Raw genomic sequence first — 17822 nt, forward strand, 5'->3', positions numbered from 1 at the left:
CACCTGCCGAGTTCAAAGTGAATGAGGTAGGTGCTGCCATAAAAGAATCGAGATTCTCATTTATTAATCGAATCGATATTAATATCCAAAAATCGATTTTATTTAAATTAGAAATGAAGAAGTGGGGGAAAGGCAGTTGTAGCCCACATGCTGTTTTTGTGGAAAAGGGCACTAACAATACAAAATTAATAAATGTTAAAAAAAAAAAAAAAAAAAAAAAAAAAAAAGACACTTTAATGCAGGGGTGTCAAACTCATATTAGCTCAGGGGCCACATGGAGGAAAATATATTATCAAGTGGGCCACATTGGTAAAATAATGGGATATAACTTAAAAACAATTGCCGCCATTTATATGCAGATTTTCGTGGACCAGACCTAAATTACAGAGCTCAACTGTAATCATATTGTTCCAAAAAATAACACGAATACAAATAGAACGCGGCAACACTTTGCCGGTATACGTTGCGGATGTGTTAAATCGACCCGTTTTGCATGTATATTGTTCCCAGAATGCATTGCGTGGTGTAGTTATTGACGTTAATCCTTGTCATATCTATTTGTGTTACCATTAATTGAATTTGTGTCGTATTTAACACGTTTATGTCGGTGTATGGTTACAAAAAAAAAAAACAATAATTAAACAATCCATAATTTAAGTTGTGTGTAAAATAATGACTGCTTGTGAAATTACAAATTTATATGTTTTGATTGTAGTCCGACATTACATTACATTACATAGAATAATTAATTTTTTTTACTTTACAAAATCATCTCGCGGGCCGGAATAAGGCCATTTGCGGGCCTGATCCGGCGCGCGGGCCGTATGTTTGACACCCCTGTTTTAATGTCTCTGTCATTTTGTCTTGCAAAGCAGACTGGAGTAGATCATGACAATGTTGTGAATATCTGTAATTTGAAGCAGAAATCATTTGTCAATCAAATAATTTTGAATTGAAAATCGTTTGAATCGAGAATCGAAAATCGATTTTGGATCGAATCGTAGACCCAAAAATCGTAATCAAATCGAATCGTGAGACAGTCAAAGATTCCCAGCCCTAATACACACACATATACATATATATATATATATATATATATATATATATATATACATATATATATATATATATATATATATATATATATATATATATATATATATATATATATATATATATATATACATACATACATACTAGGGGTGTTAAAAAAAAATCGATTCGGCGATATATCGCGATACTACATCGCGCGATTCTCGAATCGATTCAGTAATTGGCAGAATCGATTTTTTTTTTTTTTTTTTTTTTTTTTTTTTTTTTTTTTTTTTTTTTTTTTTAAGGATTCACACCTTGAGCATGGAAGAATGTTATATGAACGGCACATTAAGCCTTAATATTTTTATTTTAATGCTGTTCAAATGTGAAACAGATTGCAAACTGTTTGTGTACAGTGGCTCACGGTTATAAGCCTCAAGTTTTAGATAAATATATTCATACAAATCTTACAGTGTACATGTACAAATTTACTGATAGTATTTTCTAAATTTGAATGGAAAAAAATCGCAACAATCGACTTATACATTCGTATCGGGATTAATCGGTATCGAATCGTGACCATTCGTATCGGGATTAATCGGTATCGAATCGAATCGTGACCTGTGAATCGTGATACGAATCGAATCGTCAGGTACTAGGCAATTCACACCCCTAATACATACATACATATAGTATGCCTGGGACGGTTTTTAAAAACCGTTAAAGCCGATCGGTTCAACAGTTTCGGTTCGGCCCGTCTGTGCTCTGTTTCACACAACTCTTTTATTTATTTATTTATTTTTCCCCTTCCTGTGCGCTAATCCAATATGGCGGCGTCCATGGTTACCGAGCGCGTCCATGGTTACGGGGCGCATCATGGCAATGCGTCATATCCTTCCAGCGACACTGTAGCCAATCATATTGCAGCGGGGCGGGTACAGCCTCAGAACAGCTACAAGCTGGCATGCTACATCACATATCATAGCTGGAGGAGGCGTTTCGGCAGCGCTTTTGCAATTTGGACTTCGGACGGAAAATGCGTGGGGTGGCGTGGAATCGGGATAGAATGGTGAATGGTAAGTCTATTTACTTGCTTTTGAACTGTACCGTGAGGTAGCAGCAGTGTTTTATCATCCATGCTAAAGTTATTTTTAGCGCAATGCCGGCCGCCTGATGATATTCGATGTTAGTATAGCACGACTTAAGTCTTGTAAAACTCGCAAATCCACTCAAAAGAAAGGTGGAACGTCTGCAACTAAAGCGGATATTGTTGGTTTCATTTGAAATCCAGTGTAGTGGTGTTTAGAGAACGTGAATGAAGAGATGAGGTGCACACTTCGACAAGCAGCTGAGCTCATTCGACACATCATGTAGACACGACATTTTACTCTATCCATATTCCATATGACTTATGACACATCCCTGTCTTATGTTCATGAGCTAAAACTTATTTAATAAATTCATCTTACAATTTTAATAGTATAATTATAATTTGATCTGAGAATAATTCAAAGATCAGTGTTTGAGCGAGTCTTTTAATACTACTATTCCTAATAATAGATTTTATGTATAACCCACTTTACATAAATAATATAAAATAAATCTCAACGTGCACAGTACAGGCAACAATAATAGCAATGGAAGCACACAGTAAATAAAATGGTCAATTACAAATCAGAGTAAAAACATAAAAAATAAATAAAAATCAACCAGGAAAAGCTTTTTTAAACCTGTGCAGCTAAGGCACTTATAAGTGAAGAAAAACCTCACAGTACACCAACAAACAAACAAAAGTTTTCATACTAAAATAATTATCTTAACTCTGTTTAGTCACAAATATACTTCGTGTGAAATCTGGGCTTATATAGTTGAAGACAAAGCTGCATATATTTGCAGGTAACCATGACTTTGTCACTTATATGAATGGCAACAGAGGGACACACACTGGTTGCTTTTACCTTCAGTTATTTGTTATGCCTTCCACTATATGCCACTGGCATAAATTGAATAATAATTTAAATAATACAATAATAATAATAATAATAGTAATATTAATAGTAATAATAAATAAATAAATAAACAAATAAATAAATACATAAATTAATTAATTAGCTGTGAATAATATACACTTTCTTAACTCAATGGCATATTAGATTTTTTTATAAATCACTGCATACCGAACTGAACTGAAAACCGTCAGCACAAAACCGAACCGTGGATTTAGTGAACCGTTACAGGCCTTATATATATATATATATATATATATATATATATATATATATATATATATATATATATATATATATATATATATATATATATATATATATATATATATATATATATATATATATACACACAGTGATACCTCGGCTCACGAACTTAATTGGTTCCCAGAGAGTGTGTAAGCCGAAAAGTTCTTCTTCTGAACATTTATTTCCCATAAGAAACCATTAAAATGAGAATAATCCGTTCCCAGGTCCCTATAAAACATAATTTTCTACTAAATAAGCCTTAAAACTAAACAAAAATATACCTTATTTTATGTATAATAAATGTGCTATTGTATTGTAATTAACGAAATAAACTGTACTGTATAATAAAGTCGTTTTATTTACCTTTGTGATGGTAGTTCTTAAGGATGGTAGCAATGGTAGACTTACTTCATTCGCGAGCGTTTCACCCCGTAGAGTGTTTATGGAACGGTTGCCGCTCATTCGCGCTTTCGTGCTCACCTGAGCGGAGGAGGCGTGTCCCTTGGTGAACAAGGAAGTGGAGCACTTTAGCGAGTCAACAAAAAGTGAGCACCGCCAACTACTTTCACCTCTTTCCTGGGACTAAACAGCCGTGGCACGATTTTCTCCTTTTTTGAGGTACGTGATGGCACTTTCACTTTTTTTAGTGGCGCGAACTCCATTGACTACAATGCAAACGCGCCGCCAAATCGCCGTCCCTCGCTGGTAAGCATTAGGCTTAACACTAGCCTGTGGTGGGGTCTTTTTCGGTCCCATAATAGCAAAAGTACACTCAAAATGTCTATCAAAAACAAACCGCGCCCGCACTAAAAGAAAGGGGGTGACGAACTGGGACGCCGTGAGCGTGCGTCAGCTTCTCGTGGCCGCCACCGTGGTGCTGTTCGACCGCGTGGTTTGGTTCGTCCGCCGAAAAGTAGTTCGTCAGCAGAGACTAAATTCTCGCGAATTTAATGTTCGTGAGGCGAAAAGTTCGTGAGCTAAAGCGTTCGTCAGCCGAGGTATCACTGTATATATATATATATATATTATATATATATATATATATATATATATATATATATATATATATATATATATATATATATATATATATATATATATATATATATATATATATAAAGAGAGAGAGAGAAAGAGAGAGAGAGAGTAGATTTTGAGTGCATGACTTATTGTTTTAAAGTATGTATGCTATTTTGTCTGTCAAAGGACTTTGTAAACACATTATTATAGGGTGTTATGTAAACAACATTATTAGTATTATTATCATTATTATTATTATTGTTATCTTATTCATTCCTGCTATACTCAAAAATGCAAAATCGCAATTAACATGTTTGAAATACTATAATGCCCTGCGATTGGCTGGCAACCAGTTCAAGGTGTACTCCACCTACTGCCCGAAGCCGGCTGGGATAGGCTCCAGCACTCCCGCGACCCTTGTAAGGAGTAAGCGGTTAAGAAAATGGATGGATGGATGGATGGATGGATGGATGAAATACTATAAAACAGAATGACTGAGTTTCTTTTCGATATGGTTTGGGTATTTTCTTTACAAATGGAAACGCTGCAAAATGCACAACGTACTACACAATGACCCAACTTAGGACTCCAAAGTAAATAGGAGCTGTGCGCTTAATGTGCCATGAGAGAGACTGCAAATAAGATGCATCCCATTGTGGTGACTTATCAGCCTGGCGTGGCTCCACGCAGGCGAGGAGTGGGCGTGTTCCGTCATTGGCCAGGTAATAACCGAGTGTGAGCGCTCTCTAATCTCACCGTTCAGCGACCGTGATTACAGCGGGGCCACCTTTTGACACAGTCCTTTAAAAAGTTAATTATGACGTGTGCCCAAGGCTGTCGCCGCCACATTTTAAGAGTAACACACAGACACAAATGTACGCACGCACGCACACACACACCCACACACCCCCACCCACACACACACACACACACACACACACACACACACACACACAGTCCAGTTAGACAGCTAGTCTTCTTCCCTTCCAGCATGAAGCAGTGTCCTAAAATTGCCTTCCTCCTTTTCATTTGATGTGCTTGATAGTCTCCACAAGTTAAGCTTTGTGACTCATCGTCTTTTGAATCTGCAGATGTACAGTAGAGATTGTCATTGAGGGAGCGTGGGTGGCTGGGAATAAGGGGGGTAGGGGTGGGGGGTGGTTGGCGGTGTACGATAAGGGCAAGATGCCAGAGATAGAGCTTGGTCACATCACTGTCTGAGATCACAGCCCAGCACTATTAGTCTAGATGAGGATACCCACCCTCCACCAATGAGTCACTGAGCTTGCACTCATACTCCATGAGCGGTTGCATTTATTCATTATTCAATACAGTGCTGACAATATCCATGAACGACCGTTTTGAAATTGCACTCAGTGTTTTGTGTTAAGCTGGGTAAATGCTAGAGGTGGAACGGTTCACTAAATCCAGAGTTCAGTTCGTATCTCGATTTTGTGGTCACAGTTTACGGTTGGGCCCGGTACACTTTGACTCTTGGAAATAACAATTATGTCCTGTATAGTTAGGTTAAAACTGAAAGCACAAACACATGAAGTATTTTCACATAAGTATTATTAATTATTTTCATTATTTTATGCACACAATTTGGTCTCGCTGTCATCTGGTCTGCTATATAAGTAGTGATAAAAGGCACTCAATACAGGTATCTGCACATCTCTAAGTTCCTGGCGAATGCTCGTACAATGAGGAGCCCCTACAAACATGCATTTTGGCTCGTATTAGGCTACTGTCTACTAGGCATGGGCCCATTATCGGTTTGACGGTATGCATTTTGCTCTGATAAATGTGCATTGTCCTAACTTTAAAAAAAATAAAAAATAAAAAAAATAAAAAAAAGGAAGGAAACACTGTGGTGTATGTGCTCAACTGTGGTGGTTTTGTACAGTTATATTATTATCCAGTCTATCTTAGATACTTTTTAGGAAATTTCCATATGTTTCAAAACTTTTGACATTGGAAACAGCAAACAAAACATACTGTAATGGGAACCCAATAAAAAGAGAGTATCAAAAAGTGGAACGGTATAGTCTGGTTGTTTTACAGGCTAGCTAGAAGTATTTTGGGGAAATTTCGCTATATTTTTTCAAAACTTTTGACATTAGAAACAAAATACATACTGCATGTGTCAAGTGAGAATTCTTCACCCATCAGTTCAACCATACACTGTTCATTCCATACAACTGGGATGGGTCCACCAACAAGAGTATCAAAAAGTATAATATAGTTCAGTTACCTTTTACAATTTTGACAGGGGAAACACCAAACAAAACATACAAAATGTGTAACGTCACAAATTATTTTACATTCAGCTCAACCAGTACAGTCCCAAAGTTTGGTTATTATCTGTTTAAATCATGGACATTTCCTTAACTAATATAAGTCTTGACACTAGAAACAAACTGTACCGAATTGACCTGAACCACAACCCTCATTAAAAGCACTCGCTTTTCCTACCTATCAAGGTATTCAAACATTGTTTCCTCATTCAAATTCTCACACAATGCTAATGGCAGTTACGGCTTTGGAAGGACACTATCAAAACCTCAGGGTGAATGAAACCAGCAATGTTACAACTGCTTTCTGGCTTGGTCGCTCCACCACCTGAAACATGACGTCCTGTTGTATTATATGCAGGGAAATATAGTAGGCTCCTGCAACTGGCATGTGTTTAAAAGTTTCAAAATAAACATGTCACATGTGCTATTACAACGCCGTATATCCAGTATAGCTGAAGTTGACCAGACGGACAAGCCAGCCTTTAGAATCCAAATAAAGGGGGGTTAACAAGGGAGAACTGATACAAGCACACACGCAAATGTGCAGGTACTGTTTGTACACGCAGACACACACACCCCACACACACGCACGCACGTGAGCGCATGCTTAGATACGAGGCCTCATCAGATAATGTGCGCTGGAGGGAAGTGGACACATATGGTTGACTACTTCCACTTATCTGCGACTTACCCATTTGCTGTCCCATTTGATGTTCGTGTCGGCTGAGAAACGTGAATCACCTCAGCTGGACTCTGTCAACAGATGAGAGAGGGAATAAAGATCAATAGATATACAGTACTTACGCTTACACTGAATAACAGCTAGCACTATAATTGTATCGTAGCTAGTAGCCCTTGTGAATGACCATTCAATCCAATAAGGACTCAGGTAAATATGTCAAATCACATGAGGTGTCACCCTCAAAGCTAATAGTTTCCTCTACAATGTTTAGTTGAAGGTATTGCCCACAGATCGCTGTACGATCCCATTCTTGATTAGCCTTGAGTCAGGAGTCTTACAGTTGGCCTACCACGCAGTCTTACAAAACCCTGTTCCTGGAACGCTTAGCTTTCACTTGCAGGGGTAGCAATCTTGTGAAAGCAAATCAGTCTCATTAATGTGGGGAGCAAGGGTGGCGAGGGAACAGAGGCATCGTTTGTGCCACCGCTGCACTTATCCAAACCGGAAAAACCCCAAAGATCGACATCTGAAATCGGTCATCTCTCTGAACAGGTTACTCACCTAAAAATAGCGAGGGTTTTTTATGAACAGGCTCAGTTTTACGCAAAATTATACTGGCAGCCAAACTGGACTACTTTCTTAACAAGTATACACAACAAATCTCACGTTTTCACATCAGTTTTACGTGGCTCCTGATCTTATGCCACAGGCTAGACTATTGCAATGCACTCATCATCGGGATTCCTAGTAAGAACCTCCAGAAACTGCAATACATCCAGAACTGTCGTGCCAGGATCTTGACGGGGCAAGTTTGACCACATCACCCCCATCCTGAAATCATTGCACTGGCTCCCGGTGTCCCTCAGAATTGAATACAAGGTTTCCCTCCTCACCCATCAGCGCATTCACGGTCATGCCCCACAATACCTCAAAGAACACTTCATACTGAAGACCTCCTCACGAAACTTCCACTGTGCATCCTCAAACCTCCTTCAAGCCACCAAAACCAAGCTCCATACAATGGGTGATCGGGGCTTCTTCTCGGTGGCTCCCAGGCTGTGGAATGGTGTCCCCGACCAACTGAGGTCTCCACAGCCAACTGACATTTTCAAATGGGCTCTTAAGACTTTTCTTTATGCCAAAGCCTTTTGCTATGCTTTTTACTTTTTTTTTTTTTACTCTGTAGCACTTTGAGATTGTTGAAATATAAAGTGCAAATTATAAATATAAAATATTATTACAAACAAATTATTAATCCCAGGACTACTCCGGTAAACAGACATTTCTTTTCACAATGTTTAGGCCTCTACATTCCCAAGATGACCTTGGAAAACCCCGCAAGACATCATTGCTGGCTTATTCACAATTTGGAGCCGTTCCCTGGTGGGCAGGGCACCACTCTCTTTGTCCCTGCGGCCTGACTTCGTACGACTGAACCGCAGCCTGAACCTCAGCCTTGGGCCAGCTCATGTGGCCAACCCAGCTCAAACTGAGGTTGCTGGTTTACCTGAAACACTATCCAGGTCAGCAATAGGCCCACTCATACACACATGCTCACACACCACACTTTACTACTGGGCAAACTAGTCTAAGTATAGCCCTTTGCCCTGCAAAAACACTCCACTGCTTCTTTGCGGGTGGCTCAAAAATAACTAAGACTAAACAAGAACTGTCAATTTATAGGCTAGTATGGAGTTGTGATATATTTATGAATCAGACAGGCTCAGGGAGCAAAGGGGAGCTTGAAGGAGGAGATTGGATTAATGCTTAACTCAGGGAGAGCCTAGGTACTGTAAATGTCAAAGAAGACAGCCAAAAACAACTGAACCACGACAGAAAGGCGTCTTGCTGCGAATAGTAAAAAATGTGTAGTGTACTGTAATTCCCTTTGCCCATGCACGTTAGCTATAAAAGATTGAGCCAAGCTGACAACCACTGTAAAGAAAACCATTCAGCATACAACCATGCCTGAAAACAAGAAATTAGTGCTAGTCACGGCATTGATTTTAAGGTTGTAATTCCATAATATAAACCAATGCGTGCGTCAATAAACCAAAGGCTCAGGTTAAAGGGTTTCAATATTGTGTGTAATTCCAAACAGAACGTGACAATGCTTTCTTTAGTCAGTGTAGTAAATGGGCTGTGGGATGAGGAACAAGGATAGCGTGCGATGCAGAGCCTTGGCAAAAGCTCCCCCTTGGACGGGTCGGGGATGAATCACTCCAGAATAGAGCAGGGCATGGAAGGAGAGAGGGAAAGATGCCGTGATGCGTTTCGTCCCGTGGCTCGCTTCCACTCTGGCTTTCTCCCCCCCCTTCCTCCTTCCCTCCCAGTCTACTCTCCCGCTCTCTCTTTCCAGCTCTCTTGGGAGGCTGACTAACCATGAGGAAATGCTTGGGCTCAGCCAGTGTCGGTCCAAAGAACAGATGTGTGGCCTGGAGGTGGTGAGGCGGAGACGCAACGGAAACCAAATGTAAAAGCAGAGCAGGATGACAAGCACCAACGACAGAGGGCAGCAGCAGTAATAATAAAAAGGGCCCTTTTCCAACAGGAAGTCCATTTTGAATGGTATCTCTTGCAATACTCTGGGGGGAGAAAGTACATGGCATCTTTAGACCATGAGAAAACAATTATCCCTCAGCCAAAAAGTGATACTATAGCTGTGCACCAAAGTCCAGTGGTGGGTTGTAGGGCTGGGACTATAAGCACTATGGGGTTAGTGCATTAGTAAAGGGACTGGCACGCAGGGCACAATCCAACTAAAAATCGCCACTAAAAATCGCATTGGGCGACCTGAAAATTAGCGTGTGGAAGAGATTGCATACACTGCACACAGGCTTGTGATAACTCGCTATAAAAACAATATGCTCATTTGGCGACTGAATCAAAAGAAGACGGCACTGACACCATTTTTTAAATCACTTCTCAAACACCATGATTTTATGAGAGGTCTCAGGAAACCTCTTCCATACTTTCCCTTTTCCAATTCCAATGGCGAGTTTCCATTTTGACGCAGTCGATCATGTGACACTTTTTGAGCGGCGTTACTGAGCCTCCACAAGAGAAACAATGGCAGTATTCAGTACGACTTAAAGGTCAAATTTCAAACATTTCCATGTTAATCTTTAAACTTTTAGAACACCTTTACAGAGCATAATTTTCATTAAAAAGTGGTTATATTGTAGCTGTAAAGCAGTTTAATCACTAAATACAAGTCAGAAGGCGTCCTCGACGATTTGAATCTAGCGTCCTGGCGTCTTTGGGTGTTTCCGGAGCCGTGACGTCACAGACGCCAAAGTCACCACAGTCGCGTTCAGTTGTGTTGAGTTGTTTTCCAGTTCAACAACGGTTTAACGTGTCACATTTGGTTGCACTAATTGTCAAGGGAGTGACAAGAGCTTCTCGAGCTTTCCAAACGGGGAAAAAAAACTAAGTGACCAGTGGATACGAAAAGTCAATTGGCAAGGAAGAAAGCATGGTGAGTTATGCTCGCCAACCAAGCAATCAAGCTTTGTGCTGATCATTTTGAGGATTTAGTGCCACCGTTGTTTTATACTGTGCATCCGATAATTTTTTTATGAATGGAAAATGCAGCTAAAGGTTATTGCCACGTTAACTTGTCATGAATGACCGATACATTACTATTATTCCCATTAGCACAGCGTGGCCACCTGTTGATGTCTTTCAGAGTGGTGAGTTATGGTCGCCAAACAAGCACTCAAAGCTTTGTGCTGATCATTTTGTGGATTTCATAGTTTAGTGCTACCGTTGTTTCGTGCTGTGCATCCGATAACATTTTTATGAATGGAAAACGCAGCTCAAGGCTGTCGCAGCGTTAACTTTTCCTGAATGGCCAACACATTACTATTGTTTCCATGAGCACAACGTGGTGGGCTGTTGATGTCTTTCATGCTTTAGTGCTACAGAAAGTTGAGGTTGCTTCAGCAAATACCTACAGATACAGAAGTGCACAAACATACCAGTCTATATATTTCCGATCTGCTCTGCTCGTATTGTGGCTTCCTCCGTGACACTTTCCACATCTTCGTCATCGTCATCGTCATTGAAAGACTCCGACGTCCGAATCTGCTCAAACACATCGGGCTGGACAACTCTGTATACTGTCATCTCTTCTGTCTCGAAATCATCTTTCTCCTCGGATTCCAAAAGTTTGGTCGCCATTGATTGAATGTGTACCATCCAAGACAGAGTGGACTGTGCAATTTGTACAGTATGTGTTTGATGTCGTGTGTCTACTAAAACGTCTTTCCCGGTAGTCCTAGGCCTAGTGGTAAGTAAAGCAACTACACCCACAAAACCTCAAACTTTGGAAAGATCGGAAACACTCAGAATTTGCTATTAAAACCTGATTTTTAGTCAAACTATGGTTCACAACTTGCTTGAAATGATGTATATGTAATACAAAACAAATTTACTATTTTAATGTGAATTGTATTAAATGTTTGCATTCTGACCTTTTAAAAACAAAAACAAAAAAGTACCATATTTCTTATCAAAGGGTCGGGCTACCAGGAAAACTGTCCGACTACCTCAATTTCTCGTTAGGAGCCTGGCTGGCTCCTTAGCCTGGCAGGCTAAATCTCAGGCCCAGGAGAGGGAATCCAACTGTAAACTCTGGTTATTCTAAAACTACAGCCTTGTAGATACAGGTTTACAATATCTTGTTTTTAGGGTGATACCCTGGGCGTTTTACACTTTGGGACTATACCTGTATCTCTTTGGTCCCGGAAAATGTAGAAAAATGTGTTTTGTAATCAATAATACTATGTTGTTGTTTTTTTTTTGTTTACTTTGGGAGACTGAAATTGACTCATATTGTACCATATTACTTACAAGTAATATGGGACATTTATGGCAGGAGTGCAAAGGTTGTCTGGACAACATGAAAATTCATTGGAGCACCAACCTCCACCGAGGGCAAATATCTGTGACCTGAAAGCTGCAAGCATGTTTGCCGTCTTCCATGAATCATTGGATCCATTATTCAGATTTCAGTTATCCAATGTAATAATTTATTGAGCTATGTCACGCCACACCATGTGGTTTTATGAAATTATATTAAGTTATTTTTGATCTATGCTCATAAGAAAGTGGTAAAAAGAGTCAGCAGTATTTGGGCAGCTGGTGGAGAGCTGCATCTTTTAAGGAGGACTGCAAACATGCAGGAAGTGGGGGTCTAGCTGCTCAAGCATCAGTATATTCACATCTCAAATGTACTGAGTTACTCCACATCTTGCTATCCCCTGGCAAAGACGCCAGAGATGGCGGTGAGGGTTTCGGGTAGTTTGAAAGTGGGAGACTCCACCAAGTCTAGGTCGCTGTGGTCATCCCTGTAGCAATAAAGCACTGAAAGGCCTGATATACATACACCCAGGGAGGTCTGACCTGCTGCATGAAAATGTGTCGTCAATCTGTGCAGGAAATGAAGCCCTTGGCACGGGCCAAGGAACGCAGCCCTGAGGGTTTCTGCCTGGGAGTTGCTTGGACCTTCCAGTTTATCCACCCTCCCCCCACCCCACAGCACCCACCTCTGTTAACGCCAAGGAAAGGCAAACACTATCAACTAAGATGTGTGTATTCTGAGGGGAGGGGCTGGCGGGGAGCATAACGAATTGTGCTGCTCGAAGACTAGGTCAGCTGATGAAATTGGCTCAGGGTGCTTCAGCTGTGGTCTTAATTGAGGGCTCGATGTGAACTATTGACTCTGATACAGGATCCAGGGCAGAGCACAGTGAGTCAGACCTACAGGAAAGTGGTTTAGAGGAAGTGCATTGATTCCTTTGCAAAAAGAAGGTCATCAATGATCAACTAGAAGTACAAACTGATATCGAGGACAACATAAATGTCTTTGGCAAACGCATGTCCCAGTGCTGCCAAATATTTTGTAGAAAAGAACACTGTGCTGCTATCATGATCCAGCATTGATATCACAGTCAATAAAAGGATTCCTGCAAGTAGGAATTAATGTAATAAAGCCAAAAGAAGAAGGAATCGAAGAGAAAGTGAGATTACAAAAATAGACATTAGAATTAAATAAAAGCAGAACAAGACCTCTTAAATCGAACACTAACAATTCCAAATTTCACGTTCCAGTGCCACAACACTAAAATGTTCAAAACACCGCTGAACTCAAAAGTAGCCAGGTCGGCCAGAGCTAATTGTGTTCCCTTCAAAGTTACTCTGTAACAGTGGAATCCCAGGCTTTATGCAGACTGCATGTTAATACTGGCAGATCTGGGAACGCTACCAAAACTATAACGTTTTTAAAACAGCCATCAGGCACCTCCATTAGACCTCTGTCTGAAATACGGTATTGATTGAAGAGGTTTGTTGCATGGATGGCCAAGCAGATGGCACGTTATTAAGTCCGAGACATGCGGCATTTGCCAAAAAGTCAAATACACAGCAGCATCTCTTATGATCGCCCACGAGCAACACATGTCTGCCTTATCTGGCAGCCACTGCTTCAGTTCAGGCAATAACACTGTGGAGCTTATTTGTTAACGTTTTCATGCAAATTGCGATGATCCCACACCGGTCTTTATGAGTGCACCCAGGGGTCAAACGCGGACAGATACGCAGATATGTACATTAAGGACTGGCTCCATGTGGTATAACTCGACACCTGCAATTCTTCACACTTACCTACAGATTGGGGCATGGTGGAAAAAGAGCACACAGAACTGCTTCAGTGTGTCTTGGCATGTCTGTAGAACTCATTAGCTCTTCCAAATACTGCCATTTGATTTGACAATGATTGCAGTCTCGCACTTCAGTCCAAGATTCCTCCATTTGCTTACCTTATTGAGCTGCATGAGAGTGTCAAAATGTTAGCCACAGCTCTCAGTGTGATGCAGTCCAATTCTACACCATTGAAAAAAACAAACAAACCAGAACAATGCATTTACTGAAACTGAGCAATAGTGTCCTAAACGGGGATATATTGGATTCATGGAAATCAGACATTGTATCCCAGTGGATACATTTTTGATGACAAGAAAAAAAAACTATTTCCCTGGACTTACATTGTAGATTTTTAACCACATTTGGTAGTAGACTATCCCATCTACGAATACCTGATTCAGTGCATTTTTTCACCTTCACGGTGCAACTGTGCTTATCTGAAATGTATCACTGAAGGGAGAGAGAGGGAGAGAGAGAGCGAGAGAGAACTTTGTCACTTGAACCACACGATGTGAATAGAGTAATGGTGTCAAAATCATTTAAAAAGCTCAGTTTCATTACTGTTTGATTATTGAAACTCGTACTTTGCACAACTCTGGAGCTGTACAAGACTTCAATGAGTGCTAAGAAAACACTTTCAACTCCAAAAATTATTCTAAATCTTATTGATCCCAATGTAGTCCCGTTCCCGTAGGGTTACTTAGTTATTTTCCTTCTAATTTGCCACCGTTTTTCATATCTCCCATGTTGCCACTGTAGTTAAAGTGAGCTTTTTCGTCTATACTGTACAGTAAAGAGTTACACAGTGGCACATACAGAAGCCACCTCAACACAGGGCATCAACAATGCCCCTTCACAAGGGAAAGGGGGGGGGCCGCACAATACTGATCTCTCTGTGCCCGATCACATGATGAACATTACAGAGGGGACAAGGCTGCAGTCTTTATTTGAGGCCAAACACACAAGGATCTCTTCAACACACTGATGCTTGCATCAGTGTGTGTTAGCGCGTTATTGCACAATGATTCCCAAGATCATAGCAAACCTCAGCAGCTGCACACACAAACACACTCACACACGCAAATATACACTGCCCCCCCCCCCTCACAAAGTGAGGATTTCCACAAGGCACATGCAAACACTTGGGAGTTCTGTGCTTCACAATGTGGGTCAAATAGAAAAACCCTTGTGGTCCAAACCACACACAAAACTCTTAGATCACATCAGTCAATCAATTAAGTAACATGAGTAATGAAAAAAGTCCATTGGTAAACCAATTAAAAGCACAAAGTTGGGCTGTAAAGTGTATTTATGTACTTCCAATGTGCTAGTGTGCAGAAGACGCCCATTTGCACGAGATTGCAATGCATAAGTCTCATAAGCAAGAATGCAAGTGGACACTTCTTACCTGTCCATTGGGAGTCCGGTCGTCCTTGTTGCGCAACTCGAAAGACTCTTCCTCCTCTTTCTCCCCATAGTCCCTCCCCAGCAAACTGAAGCCCTGGCGGCAGCACAGCAACCAACAGACACCTTGCAAAGGCATTCAAATGAGGTTAAGTGTGTCGCCTAGTCGTGTCCAGGTCGAGGAATTCACGAGTGCTGGCAGCGTGCGCGCCTCCGCCGGGGCAAACTCTCCATAGAGACCCGACGATGAGGATGAAGGGAGGGAAGCATGCGACTCTCCCCTTAGAACTCTCCACAAAACAACTCCGAATGGAAGCTGTCCACAAAACTGTTAAAGGCAATTCAAGAAGTCCACCTTGCTGCCCCACAAGTTCACTCGTCCTGAAGCAAAAGTCATAAAGCGTAAAGTTAATCCCATATGAAGAACTGGGGTTCAAATACAACTCTTCCTGCCTTTTAGAATGTCACTAAAGTTTGTAGAAGCCAGTAAATTAGGTTAATAAGTGATACAGGAGCGTCTCGCTGTCAGGCAAAAACCGTTGCACTGAAGCGTGCTGTGGCTGAAGCTAGCTAATGGCAGTCAGAAACCACGCCCATGGACTTCGTATCTGCAACCTGATTGGCCGAGAGCCTACACTCCCCAGCAGGGCCATAAAACACGCCTTTCCGCCAACGTTGCCAGAGGATCACGTGTCGTGAGGTGACGGCGCTCTTCAATCCTGAACATCACCAGGACGTGGAATGTGCAATGTGCCGTGCACATGTGTTTATTATATTATTACAAATATAATGAACTCAACTAAAATAACATAACATACTGTTATGTCACTTAATATTATGTTAGTTACCGGTAACGTAGGCCACCATATATCATGTAACTAACACAACGTAATATGCAATATGCATAATAATAATAATTGTGACTTAGCTCACAAAGTAACAACAAAATAGAATGCAATGAACTATGATATGTATCATAAAATAATGTCACAAAAAGCATATTTATGTATGTATGTATGTATGTATGTATGTATGTATGTATGTATGTATGTAACAGGGCAAAGCATGATTTAACACAATGTAATGTAAGAAAAAGTGCATAACAAAGCGTAGCATAGGATACATTCACATAACTTGGCAATAGCGGCTACCAGATTGATTATTGTGATTATTGTGCTAATTGGGGGACTGCTCCACTGTGATTTTCTTGGGAAAGGTGGAACATTCTGTACAATACTTCGAGCTGATTGGACGATGCGGCATCTTGTGCACATTTGTTTTGACCAATCACAGCAACGGATGAAAATGTCCTCTTCAGTCTCGTCTTGGGGAAAAAAGAAAAAGCATGCAGGACATTTTTACCAGATAAAAATGCACGAAGCACCTCTCGCTGTTCAACATTAAACAAGGAAACGATAAGTAATGCTGCAAGAATGTTATGTTGTTTGTTTCCCCTGAGGTCAGCGCTTCCTGGTTTCGTCATAGCTGCATATTACACCCTAAACTCAATAAGGCTTTGTGATTGGTCCGAACCCTCAGTGGTTCGGCTCGTTGATAATCAGCGGGCTCGGCACAATATATATTCTCGGGAGTTTGTGAACTCACAAATATCGCGAGAATTCAACATTTAACATTCACACTGCCCAATTTAAAAAAAAAAAAAAAATCCCATATTTTCCTGCCGCCGTTCATGTTACAATAAGAAATGTGACTTCTACAGTGAACGCAATGCATCTGTTAGGAGACATTACAAGCCACATTGTGTCACATGGCGAAGTCACATCAGCTCCTCACTTGTTGTATATGCATATTTGGTTAGAATGTAATGTAACAACGTTTTGTAACATAAGGTAATATGACATTACATAATGTAACGTATTATAACGTAATGTAACTTATAATGTCACACACAATGTAGTGTTTCCTAACCTTTTAAGCCAAGGCACATATTTCACATTGGAAAACAATAGCACAACACAAATTTCACAAAAAATGGATACTCAGGTGAGTTATGTACCTTCTGTCTAATAGTGGAAATGTATTTGATAGCTCTGACTGTTACTATACATGCCTGACATTGATAAATTAACAAAATAAAAAGTTTCATCCAAATAAGTTGACATTGGATAATGTCTCGCAGCACACCTGATGACAGAACAAAAGTAAAAGCTCTTCAAAGCCAACACTATTCATTATCTGAACTGCTTATCCTCACGACCGTCGCAGGCATGTTGGAGCCTATCCCAACTGTCCTTGGGCAGTAGGCGAGGTGATTCCTGAACTGGTCGCCAGTCCATCGCAGGATACACAGATGAACAACCAACCATTCACACTCACAATCACGCCTAGGGACAATTTAGAGAGTTCAATTCAGATTAATGAAACTTTGCACAGTTAGAGGAAACCAAATATTTGGATCATAAA

General features: G+C 40.6%; 1 protein-coding gene across 1 annotated transcript in view; it reads right to left on the reverse strand.

Moving 5' to 3' along the window:
- plekhh3 (pleckstrin homology, MyTH4 and FERM domain containing H3) overlaps positions 1-15953 on the reverse strand; it is a 51807-nt gene extending 35854 nt beyond the window's left edge. Inside the window, exons 1-2 of the mRNA XM_077496088.1 lie at positions 15403-15953; positions 7299-7360 (exon numbers count right to left, since the gene is read on the reverse strand). Coding sequence (XP_077352214.1) covers positions 7299-7360; positions 15403-15537 — 197 coding nt within the window. The 5' untranslated portion in view covers positions 15538-15953. The remainder of the gene's footprint in view (positions 1-7298; positions 7361-15402) is intronic.
- Positions 15954-17822: the final 1869 nt, after the last annotated feature.

Source organism: Festucalex cinctus, chromosome 1, assembly GCF_051991245.1.
Source record: "Festucalex cinctus isolate MCC-2025b chromosome 1, RoL_Fcin_1.0, whole genome shotgun sequence".
Lineage (NCBI taxonomy): Eukaryota > Metazoa > Chordata > Actinopteri > Syngnathiformes > Syngnathidae > Festucalex > Festucalex cinctus.